The 23,063-nt window shown below is 39.3% G+C and overlaps 1 protein-coding gene across 2 annotated transcripts in view; it reads left to right on the top strand.

Annotated features, from left to right (window-relative positions):
• The window catches only part of LOC133479883 (RNA-binding motif, single-stranded-interacting protein 3-like), a 157,268-nt gene that overhangs the window by 46,339 nt on the left and 87,866 nt on the right, over positions 1–23,063 (top strand). For both annotated transcript variants that reach the window (XM_061777402.1, XM_061777401.1), the window contains 2 exons: positions 7,651–7,709; positions 12,014–12,105. In XM_061777402.1, coding sequence (XP_061633386.1) covers positions 7,651–7,709; positions 12,014–12,105 — 151 coding nt within the window. The remainder of the gene's footprint in view (positions 1–7,650; positions 7,710–12,013; positions 12,106–23,063) is intronic.

Genomic DNA, 23,063 nt, shown 5'->3' on the forward strand with positions numbered 1-23,063 from the left:
GTGTTAGTTCAGTTTTGCTGATAGCATAAAACGGCAGATAATTAAGCACTAGGTGAGGCAGGCAGTAATCTGCCTCAGTTAAGAGAGCGCACAGGTTCACGTTGCTACCGTTCTGCACATAGCTTCCTGCAATTCCAAAAGCAAGTGTGCAGCTGTAGTCCATTCATTCTAAAGTTTTGCACCAAATAAAAGCCAAACATGGAATATAATATATCTAACCATAAATATGTCAGACTTCTAATTTAATGGCAAATATGCCACTCTGTTTGGCTCATAAATGTGTAAATCTGACTGTAAGGCCAGTGCCGCAACATCCATGAATCTCGCAACGTGTCACTGAACACAACAGTGGGTAATTTTTCTCAGAGTGGTAAAAAATGTTTCAGAAAGAGTGAAACAGATCTGCTACTGTAGCTGCGTGTGTTTATATTGCTTGACCACATGACATTAGTCATTATTCAGTTAAGATGAATACCCTGTAAATTCAGCAAACACGCTCCCACTCTTCCAATCTTTGTACTCAATGTTTATTTGCCACAAAGGGAAGTAATGACTAACTGAACCCTCTTGGTCCTTGTCATCCTTTGTAGGTATTTGAGAACATGTTTATGAATATCACATGTGTCACATTTGTCTAGGTCAAGGGTAGGTCAACGTTATTTCCATTAGGTCCTACTAGGTCAACGTTATTTCCAGTTTGAACTTCGACACAGAATAGTACATTTAGCACTACATTCGGTACTTTTTTCTTCTTCAGCCACCCGCAACCACCATGCTGCATGTACCATGGTAATACTCATTTTATCCCCCTGCTCTACAGTAGCAGATAATTTGAACTTTCATTAATGGGATGTTAGTATTGACTGAAATTCAGAACGTACAGCATTAAATTGGGTGCTGCAGGACTATTGTCAAAGAGTTGTCCTTCCCAAACCTTGTTTTCCGTCTCTCCTCTCGTTCCTTTCCTTCCAACTCCTCACACGTATCCACAGAGGGGAAGGTGCAGTTGTCTGAGAATAACATAAACACCTTCAACATATGCTGTGTGCGTTTTCCACTTTGTAAAATGAGACAACTGTGAATATATTGTTTCAAGGATTGTAATGTGTCAAGTCAGGTATCTCCTTCTCTCTTTATTGCTCCTCCATTTTTCTCACACACACAGACACACACACACACACACACAGTTTCAGCGTGTTTTCTCTTGCCTGCCCTGAAAAAAAAAACCTGCCAAAACGCTGGTGCTAGAGATCTTTGCATGCATTTATAATCACCCCACAAATATATACACAAAGTCACACGTTGCAAGAAAATCCACCCACACATGTTCTAACATGTCTTGCCTCGCTTACTAACACGTGCACTGTAGGAGTTTACACACACACGTAGTGTTTGAATTATATTGAGGCAGAAGTAAACAATGAGTTGGGCATTGCCAGATGGAATGTTTAAAGTGCGTGATTACTGCTTTGGTGATTTTCATCTGTGATGACGTGTGTGTGTGTGTACACGTGTGTGTGTGTGTGTGTTTCTGCACAATTGTCTAGGCGATTCGTCCTGCCTTTTATATTCCATGCCTGCATTAATTGGTTTTCTCCCCAAACCACTAGCCAAATATATTGTTTACCAGACGGCACGACTTCAGTCAAACGTGGCCTTACAAACATCATTTCAGCCTGCCACAGCCGGTGGATTTGTAAATACCCTCAAGTATCCTGGATCACAGTCTGAACCAAGTGTGAAACATTACTCAAATACTTGATGCTTTGCTCTGAAAAAAGTGACATCTCCCAATTTCAAGATCATAAGCCACTTAGATGCTGCGTTACATGTGATGGCAGTCTTTTAAAATCGTTTTTTTTTCTTCTGTTTTTACCTCAAAGTCTCCTGTCCCAATAGAGTTTGATGTGAGGCTGTCAGGCGAGCGAGTCTGAGTTCACTGACGGAGACGCTCTTGCTGGTGACAGCTAAATGATCTCCTATTTATTAAACACCCCTTACTATCTCCCTCACGCTTCCTCCTTGCCGTCAGTGTTTCATTTCATCTTTTGACTGATTTGATGCCAATACATATCTGGGTTTCGTGTTTGAAACCCTTCTGTGGCAATCTAAACTGAACTGTTCCACAGAGTTGCAATGTGACTATACTGCTATACTCTGAAGCCATGTTTCCACCAAGCAGTCCAGATTGGTAAATCAATAATTTTATGAGAAATAAATGAGACATGGTTCACTATTGCAGTCTGAAATAACACATAAACAAATTAAACAAGTGTTTCAAATTTCTCGGTCATAATTCCAGGTATTTTTAAATACAAGACATTTTTTTTATTTTTTCTAAAAGACCTGTCAAGCATTTAATATACTGCAGCATGTCGCTCTGTTGTATTCCTTCCACATGTGATACCACTGTTCTAGTCTGACCGGTACGCCAACAAAAGGGTGCTAAAAAGTGGGACTATAATTGGCAGAATTCTTCCACAGACTAATGTGTAAGATATCAAACTGCACAGATGCATACTGTTTGGTGAAAAAGTGGCTTTACTATCCCCTCCTATGTCTTATTTTCTTAGCTTGTCTGCCAGTCCGCAGGTTTAGTCTCAGCGAGACTAAAACTGAGAGCTGATAAGAAATATTATCAGCTTCTTTCAGCACACACCAAGCTGGCAAGTGAGAGTAGGAGGAGGGGAGGGTTAACTAATGGAAGGAGAGAAAGAAAACGGTAGAGCTGTCAAGACATAAGAAGTCAAGTGTGGTTTACGTGTGTCCGTCACAGAGAGTCGTAAGGTGATAATGAGGACTTAAAATACAATACAAATACACTACATGCCCTCCATTGACAGTGCCCCTTGAATACATTAACAAAAAGAAATAGTATTGAGTTGATGAGTATGATTCTAATGAATTATACACTGCTGGTCCCTTTAAAGTAGCACAGACACTAAATAAAAAGAGAGCAGTATAACATTTGGAATGTTCCAGAGCTGCAAGTATCCATGCTGTGAATTCCAACTTTGGAAAAAAAGTGGATCTTAAACAATCAAAGCTGTCATCGTTGACTCAGTTTGCTGCTGTCTTGTTTTCGCTCTGAATAAATGTTCAACGGAGTGATCTTACTTCTTTTTAAAACAAACAAACAAACAAACAGACAAACAAACAAACAAAGAACTATTATCCTGTTACTGTAAATTACCATTGTTGGTGTTTAAAAATACTCTGTAATTCTAAATTCCCTGAAACTGAACTACCATGGTTGGTGTTTTTAATTGAACTTGTAAGAGTGTTAATGTTCTCTCACTGTGAATTTTTCAATAGACCTTTTTACATTGTCCCTACCCTTGCACTGTATGTTCTCATCATTTTATCTATGATGCATTTTTATTATATGTTTCATGAGTCTGTGTTAGTGGTTGTGTACCCCAATTTTTAAGGTTTATATGTTTGTTTTTTTGTTAATATTTGTTTGTTATATGTTCTGGATTACAGATGGAAATTAACTTTCTGCTAAATTTGGTGCAGGCATCTTCTGATTTTTTGCGGTGGGGGGAGATGTATTTTGGATCATTTTAATAATAATATTTAAAAATTTTGATAATTTTAATAAACCAACCTTACTCAAGTCAAATGTGCTGGGGGGAGAAAAAAAAGTTTTAGCAGGCAAAACTTTTACTGTGGTTCTGAAACCAAATCTCCACACTAAAGCAATTCATAATCATTATTTATCTAATAAGGTGACAAAAGCCTAAAAGGTTTTAATAAAACACATCGTACTCACCAGAGATGCATCTTATTTATAGACAAACTCCATCCTCTGTTGTTAGCTGTGTTGGGTCCGAGCCAGCTACCTTGTTGAAGTGGCTAATAAATCCTTTACTGGGTTGCAACATGCCAGCCATTGTCCGACTTACTGTCACAATGGCCAGTTTGTCTTGAAAAGTCTGCCATGAAAAGGAATTTTGAACCATCATTTCCGTCATGTTCGTCACCGTGCTCAGCCATGTGCTTCACGTAATGCTGAAAAATTCCACTCGAGTAGCTCTAAACCAGTCATCCATTTTCTACGCCGTTTATCTTCACTAGGTTTGCAGGTATGCTTGAGCCTATCCCAGGTATCTTCGGGCGAGAGGTGGGGTACACCCCGAACTGGTCACCAGCCAATCACAGTCAGAGGACGGAAAAATTCTAACATCACTGGAGGCCTGCTAGCTGCTGCTGTTTATTGAAACTGAAATTTGATTGGTTCAGATTGGTTTGAAAAAAGAAGAAAAAAAAAGAAGAAAGAACCAGATATTTTTATTGTGTGTATTTGACATTGGCCAGTAATCTTGAGTCTGAAGGCTCTCAGAAGATTACATTCATATGGCAACACACATTGAAGCTGAAATCTGATTGGAGCAAAAAAATTAAATCCCTTAACTGAATGGAGGCTGTTCAGCCAAGACACACGCTATGAAATGAATACAGGAGACTTGGAAATAAACTAATACAATTTTATATATAAGTTGTACAACCCTAATTCATCCATTTTCTGAGCCGCTTCCCCTCACTAGGGTCGCGGGCGTGCTGGAGCCTATCCCAGCTGTCATCGGGCAGGAGGCGAGGTACACCCTGAACTGGTTGCCAGCCAATCGCAGGGCACATAGAAACAAACAACCATTCGCACTCACAGTCACACCTACGGGAAATTTAGAGTCTCCAATTAATGCATGTTTTTGGGATGTGGGAGGAAACCAGAGTGCCCGGAGAAAACCCACACAGGCGGGCCGAGGATTGAACCCGGGTCCTCAGAACTGTGAGGCTGACGCTCTAACCAGTCCCTCACCGTGCCGCCTTAGGACGTTGTGTTATACATAAATAAATAGTTACATATTTACTACCAATATCTCAGTTGTGGAGGAATGAGGTTAACACAAAAAAGATTTGAAATCTAGGGGTAATTCATGCTTACATTTTCAGCCTGGGAAAATGCAGAATTATTATTATCATCAGTATTATAAATGAACAAAACTGCAAAGCATACAAAGAGTCATGTCAGGGGAATGTCCTGAGTGTATAACAGATAGGACTCTGCAAACCTCCCCATTTCTCTCTACCCCCTTTATCCAAAATAAAAAATGTTCTGGCTTTTAACCTAGTTCTTCTTGTCTTGTCTTGTTCTTCTATGTTATAATGCCCTGTTATGGATTTGCCTCCCTACCCTTGGATCATCATCTGATCATAGTCAGGAGGCTTGGATTACACTCAATATGTGCTGATTTATTTCTCCCTCGTCCTGTTCCCCCATGTGCTCCTCTCTTTTCTCCTAAATACAACCCCAATTCCAATGAAGTTGCGACGTGTTAAACACAACATAATGATTTGCAAATCATGTTCAACCTATATTTAATTGAATACACTACAAAGCTATTTAATGTTTAAACTGATAAACCTTACTGTTTTTAGCAAATAATCATTAACTTAGAATTTTATGGCTGTAACACGTTCCAAAAAAGCTGGGACAGGTGGCAAAAAAGACTGAGAAAGCTGAGGAATCCTCATCAAAGACCTGTTTGGAACATCCCACAGGTGAACAGGCTAATTGGGAACAGGTGGGTGCCATGATTGGGTATAAAAGGAGCTTCCCTGAATAGCTCAGTCATTCACAAGCAAAGATGGGGCGAGGTTCAGTGTGTGAGAAAACAGTCGAACAGTTTAAGGACAATGTTCCTCAACGTACAGTTGCAAGGAATTTAGGGATTTCATTTATCTACGGTCCATAATATCATCAAAAGTTTCAGAGAATCTGGAGAAATCACTGCATATAAGCGGCAAGGCCGAAAATGCCCATGACCTTCGATCCCTCAGTCGGCACTGCGTCAAAAACTGACATCAATGTGTAAAGGATATCACCACATGGGCTCAGGAACACTTCAGAAAACCAACGTCAGTAAATACAATTCAGCGCTACATCCGTAAGTGTAACTTAAAACTCTACTATGCAAAGCAAAAGCCATCTATCAATAACACCCAGAAACGCCGCCGGCTTCTCTGGGCCAAGCTCATCTAAGATGGACTGATGAAAAGTGTTCTGTGGTTCGACGAGTCCACATTTCAAATCGTTTTTGGAAATTGTGGACGTCGTGTCCTCCGGGGACAAGACGTCCACAATTTCACAATTGAACAATGAAAAGAACAATCCGGACTGTTATGGACGCAAAGTTCAAAAGCCAGCATTTGTGATGGTATGGGGCTGTGTTTGTGCCAATGGCATGGGTAACATCTTTGAAGGCACCATTAATGCTGAAAGGTACATACAGGTTTTGGAGAAATATATGCTGCCATCCAAGCAACATCTTTTTCATGGACGCCCCTGCTTATTTCAGCAAAACAACTCCAAACCACATTCTGCACGTGTTACAACAGCGTGACTTAGTAGTAAAAGAGTGTGGGTACTAGACTGGCCTGCCTGCAGTACAAACCTGTCTCCCATTGAAAATGTGTGGCGCATTATGAAGCGTAAACTACGACAACCGATACCCCGGACTGTTGAAGCTGTACATCAAGCAAGAATGAGACAGAATTCCACCTACAAAGCTTCAACAATTAGTGCCCTCAGTTCCCAAACATTTATTGAATGTTGTTAAAAGAAAAGGTGATGTAACACAGTGGTAAACATGAGCCTGTCCCAGCAGCCATGAAATTCTAAGTTAATGATTATTTGCTAAAAACAATAACGTTTATGAGTTTGAACATTAAATATGTTGTCTTTGTAGTGGCGGCACGGTGGTTGACTGGTTAGAGCATCAGCCTCACAGTTCTGAGGACCAGGGTTCAATCCCCGGCCCCGCCTGTGTGGAGTTTGCATGTTCTCCCCGTGCCTGTGTGGGTTTTCTCCGGGTACTCCGGTTTCCTCCCACATCCCAAAAACATGCATTAATTGGAGACTCTAAATTGCCTGTAGGTGTGACTGTGAGTGCAAATGGTTGTTTGTTTGTATGTGCCCTGCGATTGGCTGGCAACCAGTTCAGGGTGTACTCCGCCTCCTGCCCGATGACAGCTGGGATGGGCTCCAGCACGCCCGCGACCCGAGTGAGGAGAAGTGGCTCAGAAAATGGATGGATGGATGGATGTCTTTGTAGTGTATTCAATCAAATATAGGTCGAACATGACTTGCAAATCATTGTATTCTGTTTTTATTTATGTTTAACACAACGTCCCAACTTCATTGGAATCGGGGTTGTAAATGGATGCTTTTGTAGTGTATTCAATCAAATATAGGTCGAACATGACTTGCAAATCATTGTATTCTGTTTTTATTTATGTTTAACACAACGTCCCAACTTCATTGGAATCGGGGTTGTAAATGGATGCTTTTGATAAGGGTTAGGCCAGCAAAGAAGGTCCCCACTGCACACCACTGGATTAATATGTGTACATTGTCCATAAACTAAATACATGAATAATAAAATAAAAATAAAAATGATCAGACCAAGCCAAAAGAAACGAGTGAAAAGTCAGAGGACCCAAATATTGCTGCTTCTGTTGTCTGAGGGATATATAAATTTTAGACTGTAGCTATGATATTTCAGTCATCATCCACATCATTGGCTTTTTATTTAATATGTGACTGAATTAATGGCTAATAAGAACATTGTCGTTTTTTTTTCACAGATATGGGAAAATTGTTTCTACAAAGGCCATTCTGGACAAGAACACCAATCAGTGTAAAGGTAAGTATCTGCTAGGTGTCATGTTACCCATAAACACAGACATACTGTATATTCTGATTTTAAAATGTTAAATATCATTTCAGTATTATACAGTTTCTGCTCGATCAGATTAGATCTGTTCCTGCCAGGACAGAGATGTTCATGAAGAACGTCTTCCCTCAGGGAGTCAAAACTCTCAATTTACATCCATACAGATAATACCCACATAACACACACAACATACACTCCACACACCAGAGGTGGGGAAATTTAAGTCACATTACTTGGTTCGAGTCGGATGTGAGTAGCCAAACCTGGCAATCTTTGCCACCAGTGAGGCAAGTATTATGTTTTTGATTAAATAGCAAAAAACACAACGGCAACATGCAAGGTTTGCCACTCAAAGGTAGTGGACATAACAACTATGACATCAGACTTCATCTGTCACTATGAAACCTAAAAAAACAGGTAAGATAGGTTAGCTTTGCAATTTAGCTCACCAATAGCTGGTCAAACAGCTGTCAGTCATGCATTTAATTGAGAAGACAATAAAGTGAAAATACAGAGTGACTCTGACCCAGTTGCCAAAACCTCCCCCACAACTTGATAAGCCACATTCTTCCCTGCGGCCCTGCTGTGAGACGGCCACTAAGAGGACACCTGGCGTATGTCAAGTGGACCCTAAAGTAATTAGCAGGTCCCCTCGAAATCTTGGTTCGCAGTCATCAAGGAGTCCTTCTCTTCGTTTGAATTGAGAGCAGCCAGGTAGTTGGGGATCCTCTCTCTGAGAAGACCAAGCTGGGACAGGTCGACAATGGAACGGAAATACAGCAATTAACTATTTGCTTAATATTCAAACATGCACGCAAGGCGCCAACCGTTTGAGAGTACTGCAACACGTGACCTTCCATTCAAAGTTGTTATTAACTGAAGATACAATGTCCTTTTTAATATTTCACGAACTCTGCAGAAATATTCCAAATGTATGCCTTGATGTCTGTGTCAGTGTGTCAACTTTACAGGCGCAGCTGCGAGACTCTGAGAACTGTTTGTCTTGGTTTGAAGCCAAGCATCATGAAATGTGATTGAACCATAAGCAGTTGATGTGCCAAGACTAAAGTTTAAACAATCATTCTATATGCTTGATCTATGAGTAAAGAGTACAAAGTTGGGAGTATTTTATATTAAGATATGATTTTTACACCACTTTTATGGAAAACTTATAGACTAAATTCAAGTCGTTGGGCATGGTCTTGTCCAGTTTCCACCGTCCCTTAGACACGCTCCCTGGCTATTTAACCTCTGACTCCCGCCTACTCTTTCTCTTTTGTGTCTGCCACTCTTGCTTTTTCCTCTGCCTTGTTCGGGGTAACAACCTTTAGATTATGAGGTGATAATTCATAATAATAATGATATTATTATACAAAGTGATAATCCCAAACATCCTAACATCCCAAAGTGAGAAAACGTTTCTCGTCGATTTCCCTCATTTTATAGATATAAAAAGTGACGTGGTGCCCTCTATGACACAAACTAGCTTCATTTATAACGTTAGGCGTCAAATCACGCTAAACCGGAAGCAAAGCAGGCATCGCTGCTTCGACGAATTTATTTCTTAAATAAATTACGTGTTATCCAAACGCTAATATACGCTACTATATATATATATATATATATATATATATATATATATATATATATATATATATATATATATGTGAAGTCACGAGTTATTGCTGTTCAAGTCCAAGTCGAGTTGCAAGTCTTGCGAGTTGCGAGCCTAAAGTCATCAAATTTATTACTCGAGTCTGACTGGAGTCCAAGTCATGTGACTCGAGTCCACACCTCTGCAAAGCACTAATCAATTTGATTGCAGTCATCTACTTTCAAGACACTCACAGGACTCATGCAGGACTAGCTGCTACTCCTTATGGACGGTACTCAAAAGCATACTGATGTGTTGTTTTTTTAAAGTCAGCGACGTACAGTACATGTAATCAACTGCAATAGTAACAAGAGAAACACAGTCTTATAGGTGGTTATGGCAGAGATCTCATTATTAGCTCCAAATGAAGTATTTTTACAGCACCTCCTGTGCCTAATCTAATTACGACCCGCTCCACTCTGTTCAGTCATCCTAATTTGGCAGGTGTGTACAATTCCAAACAAATCATGTCAGTAGTTGTAATGATTCAATATATTCAGTGGCTCGTTTCTTTTTCTTTTTTTCAAGTATGTATTTTTAGTCTATTTTACACCAGAATTACTAAAGCAGGACATATTTAAGAATGCTTTAAGTGTAATATTAAAAATCTGGTATCCAACACCATATTTGGAAGTGACATTCTTATGTAGTCAGGATGAGTCTGCAAATTCTGTCAAAAGTCAAAACTATTGTGATGCCTTAAACTCCTTTATTTTCCTTAAATACCTTAATCATTTTCCACAAATGTTTGACATTTCTACTATGCAATGACAATGGGTAATCAAGGTATATTTTTTCGCAGTGACAATAACCATTTTAGACAGAGTAATATATTTGCCAGTAATACTACTATGTAAATTTGCGATCAGAATGATATAAACTCATTCATCCTGCCATAAATGCATGCAGTCAGTTTACTGTCATGCACAAAACCAAGCAGCTGCAGCAATCACTGTTCTTTTTTTTAGCTTGCAACGTTAACTTAATGTATGTCTTAAAGAGTTGTTGAGTCACAATGAGTTTCATTATGAGTTAACCATTAGAAGGGCTTACAACCAGATAAGTGTTGATTTGATTGCAAAGGCATTCAGTTGGGACAAGATAAGATCTTACCGTGACTAAGAGAGTATAAATTGGCACAGAGGCTTCTCATGGGAAGGGAGAGATGGACGGGAGGCACCGCAAGGAAGATGGGAGGAGTGGGTAAAAATAGCCTGAGACTGACAGAAAAGGAGGGTACCCTTTCAAAGTGGTTATTTAGCAGACAGGCTCTTCATTTGGGTAAGATTTGACTAAGACAAAAGAGAGACAGATGGAGACAGATCAGATCAGTCTATTGTTTAGGCATTGTTGTCATGTTGAAGGCCGTCAATGTATTAAAAGTTAAATATACTCATACTTTACCACACAAGCTTCTGCATTTGTATGGGTTAAAGTAACACAGAACACACAATAATACATGGAAGATTACGCTCTGTGCACTTATTTGCCTGTGCAATACAATATGTAAAAAAAAAATAAAACAAAAAGAAAGAAAAGAAAAAAAGAAAACAGTGCACAGAGAAGGTGTTGCTAAATAGATTTTTACACAAACCCAGCTGATGAGGGCAAGGTTGCCAGTTTAGCTCATCTCTATAATAGACAACAGCAAGAGAATGTAGGCAGAGTTCTATCGTGAAAATAGCAAAGAAACAAAGAAAGATGAAAATTGAGGAATCAATAATTCATGCGGTGTCCCAGTGTCCTGATGTCTGGGACACAAGATAGTTGATGTATGGTGAGTATTGTAACAAAGACACGGTGATGGAGGGAGATGTCCCCTACTTTGGATGTACCAGGTTGCTTGACAGTGGTAAAAATCTTCACTTATTAATAAAATATAGCATAGCCACACATGCTTTACTTGTGCGCTCCTTCTTATTATAAGCAAAGCCAGGGCTTTCGGTTGTAGCAGTGGCAAATACATATTGTCGAGCTATAGCATGCTTTATGTCCACACCAGCAGGAAAAGGCAACAACCTGTTTGGTCACTAAGCAACCAGCAGCAAATATGGACAAACTTGCGCCGTGCCCCCATCATCCCGGTGCTGTGCTACACCCCACCTTGCAGTTGGCACTGTGGACTCAAGTGCCGTTTGTAAGCACCTTGAGGCTGAATGTGAGAAAAGAGAGTGTACACCTCAGAATTCATCTTGTTGCTTCTGTGGAGGACACATCCTTAATTAACTCCAGCCAACAGGACAGATGCAGATGGCTTTTTAGGTCACCTTTCCTGCTCTTGAATGTTATCAGTTTGCACCAAGTTGTACTTTCTGTATGTGAGAGAAACTTGAACCAGAAGTCCTGATTCAAACACGCTAACAAGAGTCTGTTATAACATCAATTCAGTTGAAGCTCTGTGCTGCAACACATTTATTGAAGGAACAAACTGATTTTATTAATACGTGAGCTGACTTGATTTGGACAAATTTACGAGATAAATTGTGTTAAAACATGACAAAGGCCTAACGATGTTTTTGTTCCAACATGCAAAACAATTTAATTTCATACTTCTGTATGTCATTATTCTGATCATCCACTGTAATTCTTATCAATTTGATCTTTGTATGTTGATGTGCAGGCTATGGCTTTGTGGACTTTGACAGCCCCGCAGCTGCCCAGAAAGCCGTGGTGTCGCTCAAAGCCAGCGGAGTCCAGGCACAGATGGCGAAGGTAAGATTTTTGCGGCCCTTCATATTTCAGTCCATTCTCATATAAGTCAGTGTTTGGCTTGCAAGAAGAAAAGAGCTGGGCCTCTGGTGATGATGAATGCTGTAATTGTTCATGTCAGTTATAGTCCTCCCAGTAATGGAATTGTGATGTTGATCATTGATTGACTCAAGACAGATAGATGCAGCTTTAAATGGTCAATGTTGTGATTATTGATTGATAAATTGAGCCCATTTTGGAGTAATATATGAGGAACCCTGGCCAGGACAGGATTATTGATTGGAGAATATGAACACATGGCGTACTTAGTGTATCTCACTTTCATTGTTTTTGTTTTCTATGTTTTCCACACATGATTGCAGATATACTGTATGTGCTTACCAATAAAGTCATGTGTGATACACAAAGAACACATGAATGCAGAATTTCGATTATTATTATGTATCTCATCATAACCACAGGTGGGTAGGAATGCGTTACATTTACTCCATTACATTTACTCAAGTAACATTTTGGAAATATTGTACGTGTCAGAGTAGTTTTAATGAAACATACTTTTTACTTTTACTTGAGTATTTATGTTAAGAAGAAATGGTACTTTTACTCCGTTACAATAATCTACATGCCGCTCTCTACTTTTCATTTGGGCGGCTGTGGCTTAGTAGGTAGAGCAGGTCGTCCAGTGACCGAAGGGTCACTGGTACGAAGCCCGACTACGACTGTTCGCATGTCGAAGTGTCCTTGGGCAAGACACTGAACCCTAATTTGTTCCCATTGGGCCTGGCAGCGCCTTGCATGGCAGCAGTCACCCATTGGCGTATTAATGTGTGTGTGAGTGGGTGAATGTGAGGCTTTGTAACGTGCTTTGGGCGCTGTGATGGTGTAGATAAAGCGCCATATAAGTGCAGTCCATTTACCATTTATCAATAATTGCGTGGGCAATCTATTTATAGACTTACGCATGCAGTGATTAGAGTGATGCTTGACTCAAGTTCACCAATTAAATGACACAAGAAAGTCACATGTCCACACACAAAGTCTTCTATTGGGCTTCGTGGGCCAATCAAAGTGAGTCTTGACAGCCGCGCGCGACTCGTGTTTACATTACAGACTAGAAAGAAACAGCAGCTTTAACATGCTGTGTAGTTTTGTCACTGCCCAAACACTTTGCGGTAAGTTACAAATGTTTTTGCTGTTTTGGCTGTGCATACAGCAACACAAGTCACAAGTGAACATGCATCTTCTGGGGTATGTTCTATTCTCTTTCTCTCTTTCTTTCTCTCTCTCTCTCTCAGACACACAAACGCACACGCACACACACACACAAACACACACACACTTTATCAGTAAGTCTGGTCAGCAAACAGCTTCTTCATTCAGTGGATAAAGCAAATAATGTATCTGTAAGGCCTGTGTTGTTTTTTTTCCACTTACAAATTGAAATGCTAGCAGGTGTGTGTGGACTCCCACTGAAGATGCGTTTGATTGTGCTCTGTTACTTCTGAACAGAGCCACATGCCAGTTATAAGAGGGAGTACATTCTTGAGCAGCCATGTTTATTTTGTATTTATTTTATTTGAGCTTAATTTAACCAGGTAAAAATCTCTGCCTGGTACATTTATTGGGCTGTTTGACAAGTGGAAAAAATATAATATAAGACCATTTCTTGGAGCTGAATTTATTTTATAAAGATTTTATTTATATTAGATTAGATTAAGTGATATTGTTCAGCAATATCTGAATTTGCACATTCATATTTTATTTTGGTACCTTTTTTTATTTTTTATTTCATTTGACATTCATGCTCTAATTTAAAAAAACAAAATCAGAAGTTCCGAGTTACTCAGTACTTGAGTAGATTTTCCACTGAGCACTTTCTTACTCTTACTCAAGTAATTATTTGGAGGACTACTTTTTACTTTTATCCATCCACCTCTGATCACAACACAGTACGAGCAAGTCATTCAAATGTCTCTCTATCTCTATCAAAGATTGCAAACAGGTTACTTTGCTGCGAGCAGGCCTGTCTGGGTGCCAAACTGACTAGCCGGTCTTTCGTTCACATTCATTAAAGCTATATCACAGGATTCTTCATTTAGATTTGTGTGAGGTGTGCAATTAAAATGCAGCAGTCTTCAGGCATTAGAAGCATCCAGCGGAATTAAACAGCAGCAAGCCTCTGAGCCGCGTTGCTCTTCTATTACACCTCTTTTCATTAGACTTCTATCTTCTATGTTGTTCCGAATGGCTTGGGGGGGTCATTTGGAAGAGCAGCTCTGATGTGTTTAGCTGTTATTAAGGAGAAAAGAGTCATCCATTCCTCTGAGATTGAGTTTCCGGGAGGATGGAAGGAAAGGCAAAGTGAAATGAAATTACACAAACTTTGTACTGTTTCGTCAACCAATTATGAACAGAGTTTCCGACATCCTGGCTAAGTTTTCTTACGCGAAACGCGATGAAAGTAAAAAAAAAAAAGCAACACATACACAGATGTAGTGTACTGACTAAAATGTGTTGAACTGTATTTGTTTGAATTGCTGTTGTGAAAACTAGTTAAAAGTTTGTTTGGTTCTTTGTGTGGATGGATACTGGGGTGTCCTGCGTTCCGAGGGGTCTGTGAACATTTCAGGGTTTTTTTTGTTTTAATGATTGATTGAAGGGGTGGTGCGTCCAATGGGATTGGGGGAAGGAGGTTTTGTGAGTACTGCCTTTGAGGGCTACACAGACAAACTCAGTTATACTGTAGTTCCAACTTTGTTTTAGGTCAGTGTTTCATGAAAATAGTGGTTATAAAAATCTGTTCCAGAGACAAGCTTGAAAAATGTGTCAAACTTCATTTCACGCTTGCTCACTAATCTTCGACAAGTACTTTAGTATTTTGGAGTTTAACTGGGATTTAGACTTTTGTTTTAAGTGGTTCTCAGGGTGGTTAAGAGGTTCACCGTTCCAAACTGCGGTGAGGTGCTAGTGAAGTGAGACCAAGAGGTGATTTGTAGGAAAAAGACCTCTGAAACAAATTCGTTATTTTAGAACGAGGAGTTGTTTTCAGGTTAGGTCTGCTGTGCCAGGTAAAGAACTGATGATATACTGCATTTGTAAATAAACTATTTTTGTATCTGTTCTCTATTACTACTACTTTAAGCAAAGTAGTGGCACTTGATTAATAAACAATTACCGGTAAGAAATATTTACTCCAGCAGGTGTTTTTTAAAGACTACTACCAATCCCTGAATTGATTTTTAGATGTCAGGCTTGACCCCTTATTCCCACTGAATCTGAATTCTTCATTTTACCAAGACAGTTTGGACAATTCTTAACTTTTTGGGAACAGTATGGTGAATGGCCTTCTGTGTTCCAGCAAGGTCTATGATTGCATGGTTGGATGGGTTTGCTTTTGAGTTACTTGACTGGCATGGACCTTAACCCAATCAAACACCTCTGGGATAAAGTAGAATTTAAACTGTGATCTTATGTAAACCAGGCTCCCTCTTCTAACTTGTGACCACTGATCTTCACACAACTGTGGAAAAAAGTTCCCATAGAAAAATGTTAAAAACTTCCTTAGAGTGGAAGGTGCTCGATGTGCCATATTCTCCTGTTAGCTCGTAAATTCTTTTTTATGCATCTGGACTTGCGCACTTTTTATCTATTTGTATTCTCCCATCCAGACTTCTGACACACCAACCTCACATGAATGAACAGAAAGACACCAAAAAGGTGCGATTCATTGACAGCTGAGGCTGCGTGGAAATCCTGGAACATGTACTTTTACTCAGACTCAATTTCATTTTCAAGCCATGAAAAAGATAAAACATACTTTAACTTTGAAAATACCTTACGTAGTGTGTGTCTAGTCAGTCAGTCAGGATGTGTGCACTGCTTCGGCTACTCTTGAAGGAGTATGTGTGTTTTATAATTCTGTACCAATGTATCTGATAAAAGTAATTTTAATCAGAAAAATGCCCATGACTCAGTGCATGTTTGGAGGTACAGGATATCAACAAAAAAGGGGGTGTGTCATGTGTGCTCAAGATTCTTTGTGTTCACAGACATATTGTGACTGACCAGCATAGAAACAAATAAAGAGAAATGATTAAATATACAACAGACCATAATGCCATTACAATCAATGTAGTTGTTGTAATTGTTTATGTTTCAATGAGCCCATCCCATCTAAAAAACTCCCAAGGCTTGTTTCTTGCCCACCTGGAACATGTTTGAAGCGGAGTCGCTCCTCGCAGTTGTAGGTGAGCATGGTAAACAAGCAGCAAAAAAAAAGTCTGCAAGCGCCAATATTTTCTGCCAATAAATATCACAAATAAAGTGGTGTGATCCCAGTTCACAGTCCCTCTTAAGTCTCTCTGGAGATCCCTGCTCAAAATTATTGAAACCATAAGCACCGGTCAGTGGGTGTTTGGTCTGTCAATTCAGGTTTATGCCAACAATGGCATACTGCATAAGGCTGCAGTAAAAAGAAAAGAAAAGGAAAAACAAAATGTGCGAGTGGCAGTTTAATACTTTTGATAGCTTTCTGGAAGTCTATTTTACAATATTTTAGTATATGTACGCATATGATTAGAATATTGTAACTGCAATCAAACTTCAAGTGCAGGGGCAGGGCACTTGACTTACTCCAGCCTCTGATGAACGTAAGAGGAAAAAGTAATATAATATATACATATAAAATAATTTTGTCCATTTTGTTGCAGTAAATACTGCATTGCACATGTTAATCACACTACAACCTTGCTGTTCCCACTACTTACTTGAAAGCAAAAACAAACCTTATGGGGTGTTTATCTTTATTCACAGGCAAGTATTAAAGATACAAGCATTTTTAAAACCTAAAAAATAATGTATTTAAAATTGAAGCATTGTTACAAATACATTATCAACCACCGTTAGGAACTCGAGGTGGAGATGGAGCTACTTTTACTTACACCCAGACAATGACTCCTTAACTAAAACATCTGTTTACATTTTGTTGACAACTGTCATTAATTTAGCTCATTAACTGACACGTGGATATGTGAGATTCAGTTTCCAGCACTTTTCAATGAAAACTATGGTATTACGCTGTCAAATGTTGGTCAATGGAAGAAATAAGAAATCAAAATTATTCTCCTTGTTTTCTTTTCTTTCTTGTCTTTCTTTTTTTTTTTTTTTACTTCAATCGAACCAGCAGTTAGATAACTATGTGTTGTAAATAGTCACTATATTACAGTATCTAGTATTACCATAGCACCGGTACCTTGTTGTTTTTTTTTTTTTTTTTTTTTTTTTTTTTGCAAGAACGTGAGCTTCAGTCTCACCAATCTCCAATCATTTGCTGTGGTGCTGATGTGCTGGAACTATTCATTTTCTTCATTATGCATCAGAAAAATTGACTTTAGGTTATTTTGTTAAAAAAAAAAAAATGACAGGAAGACATAGCCTTGTCAATGTAAAAAAAACCCTGTAGTTTAGTCTCTTCCCCAGGAAGGACACCTTGCCATAAATGTATTTGACACAGCAGGCCAGCTACTACCGTGCAGTTGTGTGCCAGCCAAATCTATGGAGACCACTTTCCATGACTACATCACCAACACTGCAAAAACAGCACATTAGCTGAGCCGCAGCTGCAGCTTCATCCCTCCATCACCACCATAGTACACAAACAATAGAAAATGTAGTTCACCGATTATTTGGCAGCTTTCACAACCCAAAGCACATTCACTGAATTTAAAGTAGGATACCCATACAACGAAACAAAATAAATTGAAAGGTGTAAAAATGTGCTTCAGACCCTGTCTCATGAATAAGTGCAACATACCCCCATACACCCCCCCCCCGCTCCAGTGGGGAATTGACTCAAAAGACAAGCTTTGCACTATTCATTGTGACAGGATTTACATCAAGCATGATAGAGATTCAGAATGTTTTCATTTGAAGCAACAAATGAAGCCCTTTGTCATCGATTGGATGTTGGTGGTATAGCCTTCCCAAGCAATTTTGTATTTTTTTGATAACACTGGGGAACACAATTTTTGTTGAGTGAGGTCTGACAATTAGTTTTTAACTAATTTTTGTATGCCGAATCCAAAACTGATCTCAGTTTTTCTCTATCACGTCAAGTTTTTGAACAAAGTGAGAACAAAGTGGAACAAAGGCAATATATACCTATGTAAATAAAACACTAAGATGGAATAGTTACAAGCTTTGAAAACTACTAAAACAGCATAAAACGAAATAGAATTTACAACGGTATGCCAATGGTTATAAGGTTAAAAGTAAAGCCAGCACAAATCCTCTTAATTCCTACTATGCTAGCTTTCTGTTTGCAGATATTGATAGTACTGACCTATTGGGAGCTGCACACACCTCTCATCCCACTGTCTCAATTGTGACTGCACAAACAAGTTGCCACGTAGATGAGTCCAATCGTAATCAACTGGCAAGTCTTACTACAGCTAATCAGTGGAATTCTTCTCATCTGGAGGGTAAGCTGTGGAGAAAAAAACTTGACGTGCTAGAAAAAAAAACTGACTGCAATTTTGGAATCAGCATGTCAATTTTAGTTTTAATCAGCATAAAAATCTAACTCAACAGAATTCGGGTTAATAAATTGTGTATAATGAGTGGGTTTATACTAAAGGTCCCATATTTTTACATTTAGACCTCCACAGAGTGACTCTCTAACATGGACTTAGTTTAAAAGTGTCAATTTCATTAAAAAAAAAAAAAAAACTTGGTTTTGTCATACGAGTGTCTAGGAAAGGCCCCTCTGACAGCTACTTCTGTGTGACCTAGTTTTCATCCGTTTTGTCCATATTTGGCTTTCCTCTGATTAGTTGCCTCTGTTTTGAAGAGCCACTTGTGAGAGCACACGTTTGCTATGTTGACAGCGCTGGCTCGGGAGCGAAAAGTGAAGCTGGAGATCTTCGCTAGTGACGTAGATAAGCTCAAGAAATTCGAATGATATGATTTCAGGCCTCTTTCCAGAAAAACATCTGCAACTCAAGAATGCGTGGACGATTTTAATTCATATTTCATATGTTTACTGAGGCACCATAGAGACAATATTACATCCGAAAAACTAGAGAAAGGAGGTTTGGCAAAATATGTCCCCTTTAACTCAAATTAATAATGACTGGAGTTCCTGGCATTACACACATATTAATTAGAGCACTTTTAGCAAGATTAGAATATTAGTGTTTTTTTTAGTGTTTTACTTTTGACACCCACCTCATCCATTAAACCCTGTGGAAATCATTCTGAAAGGCTCATGGTTTCGGTTGCAAATAGGTAAGACAAGGAAAATGGGAGAGAGGGAGAGAAAGAGAGAGAGAGAGAGAGAGAAAGGTATGTATGTGTTGGTTTACGTGTCCTGCACTCACTTGCTTAGTTTTCCTGGTAAGTACTATTGACCTGAAAGACACCGTAGCTGTACACTTCCTTTCTCTTACCTCCTCACTCTCTTTCATCTTTCCTGTCTCCATTCTCAAGTTTTCTTTGCACTGATATTGATTTGCTAAATCACTTGAAGACGTTTTTCACTGTTTTCATACTGTGTAATGATGTCGAGCACGACTTGCAAATTTTGACTATACCAAACGCTTGTGACACATCGATGTTGTATTATGTCCCATATTGACGGGAACTTGTTCAGAAACACATTCACACATAAAGACAATTTAGATTCTCCAAAGACAAAGAAGCAGCAAAAGAAAAAGAAAGAAGTGGAAATGGTCACAGTCGTTTATTGTTTAAGGAAATATGTTAAACTTTATAATTTAAGTGCCTTAAACATTTGTTAATTTTGTATTCATTTGTATACTGCAATGTTGTTTGATGACTAATTCAGGGGTCACCAACCTTTTTGAACAGAGCTGCAGTACTTCTTGGTACTGATTAGTGTGAAGGGCTACCAGTTTGATATAAACTTCTTGCTCAAATTACCTTAAATTATATATGTTATTATTAATAATTATTAATATTCATTATTATTGAAGACATTGATCATGTTAATGATTTCTCATAATATTTAGGATAAGCAGTGTAGAAAATGGATGGATGGATGGATTTATTTACAATAATTTAGGAATCAGATAACTATCAATATTTAACACTTTTTCTTTAAATCTCTGTGTAGGAGATTTAGAGAACGAATCCTTTCAGTGAACATAATGAACTAAATCAGTTTATGAAATGATTCATTCTTTGAGCTTGGCCGCCGCCATGAGCGAGTCGGCTGCGAGCAGAAACGGAACTACTGCAGAGTTTTGCGTGCAGTCTTGACGTGTCAATTTCGATGAGCAGCTTTAACAGCGGACAAGATCCGGTCATTTTTCAAAATAAAACACATTTGACATGCGAAAACGCAATGCAACGGAAATTATATAAATTGGTCATTCCTTCTATGCGGCCCTGTAACAAATGCCTCACGGACCGATACCGGGACGCGGACCAGGGGTTGGGGGACTACTGTTGTAAAACACTGTTGCCTGTAAGTTACTGTAAATTTAAATTACAGTAATTAAGTGTCAATAGTGTTCAATCAATGTTTTTTTTCATTGTGGTGCTGATGACCGGAATGTCACTCAATTGCACACAACCCACAGTCTGGGTTTCATGAAGCCTGGTTTTTCAGGATGTATAGATGGTAGTTGTTACTCTGTTCCTTTGTCCTCGTTTATACTTTTAGTTTTCGGTTTTTCAGGTTTTGATTACTCGATGAACTATAGTCCAAAACAATGTCAAATGCATTTTTTTTCCCATCGGGTTAAATAAAACTTGTGCTGATGACTGGCTCTACACAGCAAGTGAAGTGAAGTGGGCCGGTCTGTCAACAACTCCCCAGCCACATTTTCCTCCCATCCGCCCCTGAACCAGGATACCCGAAGAAAACTCATTGAAGCACGGGGGAAACATGCAAACCCTACAAAGGAAGACTGGAGCCCGGATAAAATGTATTGTTTTATGTGATGCCCTACACTGCTGCAAATTACACAATGTTTGAGATTCAATACATTGGGTTTGGGGGAATTGGGAGGTAGGGTAGGGGGTTTAGCAAAGTATCCAAATAAACCTTACCTTCAAGAATCACCTTTGGAAACACCCTGCCTTACACTGTTCTTACTTTGACTTCCTATTGAATGCTCTTATGAACTTTTCATACTGTAGGTTACGTAATATAACGGTTTCTTTAAGTACAGGTATTCTGTAATGTGTATTGTACAACACCTTTGGCCTGAGCTGGGGGATTCCATTAACAAAAACCTTACTCATTACAAATCATTGCAATTAGAATGTCACAATTACACTTTATATTATCCATCCATCCATTTTCTGAGCCGCTTCTCCTCACTAGGGTCGCGGGCGTGCTGGAGCCTATCCCAGCTGTCATCGGGCAGGAGGCGGGGTACACCCTGAACTGGTTGCCAGCCAATCGCAGGGCACATAGAAACTAACAACCATTTGCACTCACAGTCATGCCTACGGGCAATTTAGAGTCTCCAATTAATGCATGTTTTTGGGATGTGGGAGGAAACCGGAGCACCCGGAGAAAACCCACGCAGGCACGGGGAGAACATGCAAACTCCACACAGGCGGGGACGGGGATTGAACCCCGCACCTCAGAACTGTGAGGCTGACGCTCTAACCAGTCGGCCACCGTGCCGCCCACTTTATATTATATCGCACTAAAATATCAGCTCACCATAATGCAGAATCTGTGTTCCTCGCTAAGAACTGTGCCTCAATGTTGATCTCTCAATGTCATAGACTTGATGGTGCTAGCCGAAAGAGTAAAACTTATTTTGCTAATTTTCTCACTGAAGCCTCTCCAAAAAGTTTACTACAGGCAGTAGTGGCAGGCACAATCATTTTTTCACCAATAATAATGGGCATCTTAACTTGAGCAATGTGGTCAGCGCAGACACATTTGTTGCTGTGGTGGCCCGCAATAATAATCATGTTTTTTTTTTTTTTTCTTTTCAAATAAATCTAAAGGCTTTTCTTGTTAAGTGGGGTGCTTCCTCTAAATATGGAAATGCAGTTTTGAGGGTTTCATGGCGTTATTAATCAGCCAGTCAGTACATATTACAATAAATCCATAACTCAAGTGTGATTCTTGATGTTGCTTTTTTTAAAACAAGATACCCGGAAGACCAGTAAAAATAAAATAACTATGATTTTAAACATGCTTATTCTTTCTTTGTACGTAGTAATCCAGAGGAATGAGGACCCCTACAAAACAAAACTATGACAGTGCCAATCAAAACTGAGCATTACATTGTGTGCTGTCACCACTGTTTATTAGTTGTTTTATCATTTCTTTAGTTGGTGAACTAGTCAGCGGGATTAGGCAGAAACTCAATACTCAACCACACTTAAAGGGATGATTTACAGTATGTGCCAAGGGATTACCCACTAAATATTGGCGCAGATTGAATACTTTATCTTTGTCACCATTACAGACCACTTGTATTGGGGCCATGTGCAGATGCAAGAGCTGCATTGACAACATAATCACTGAGTGTAGCGTTCTACTGAATCAGAAAGGGGCACGGCGGACAAGTGCTTAGAACATCTGCCTCGCAGTTTAGAAGTTTTGGGTTCAAATCCGGGCTCCGGGCTTCCTGTCTGGAGTTTGCATGTTCACCGTGTGCATGTGTGGGTACCCTGGTTTTCTCCCATATTCCAAAAACATGCATGGTAGATTAATTGAAGGGTGCACGTGAGTGTGAATGGTTGTTTGAGAATAAGTGGTAAAAAGAATGGATGGATGGATGGATCACACGGAGAAAACGGTCGATATATAGTAGCTTTTGTATTGCATCAAATTTAACATGCAGAAGTATGCAACAAAGTGTCTAGTACGTACATGTGGTCACTCTGTAAATGCAACACATTCAGCTATGCATATGAGAATGGTGTCTATGTATGAGTGTCTGCTGTAATAATAGTTGCAGAGGACCAAG

Source organism: Phyllopteryx taeniolatus, chromosome 6, assembly GCF_024500385.1.
Source record: "Phyllopteryx taeniolatus isolate TA_2022b chromosome 6, UOR_Ptae_1.2, whole genome shotgun sequence".
In the NCBI taxonomy this organism is placed as follows: Eukaryota; Metazoa; Chordata; class Actinopteri; order Syngnathiformes; family Syngnathidae; genus Phyllopteryx; species Phyllopteryx taeniolatus.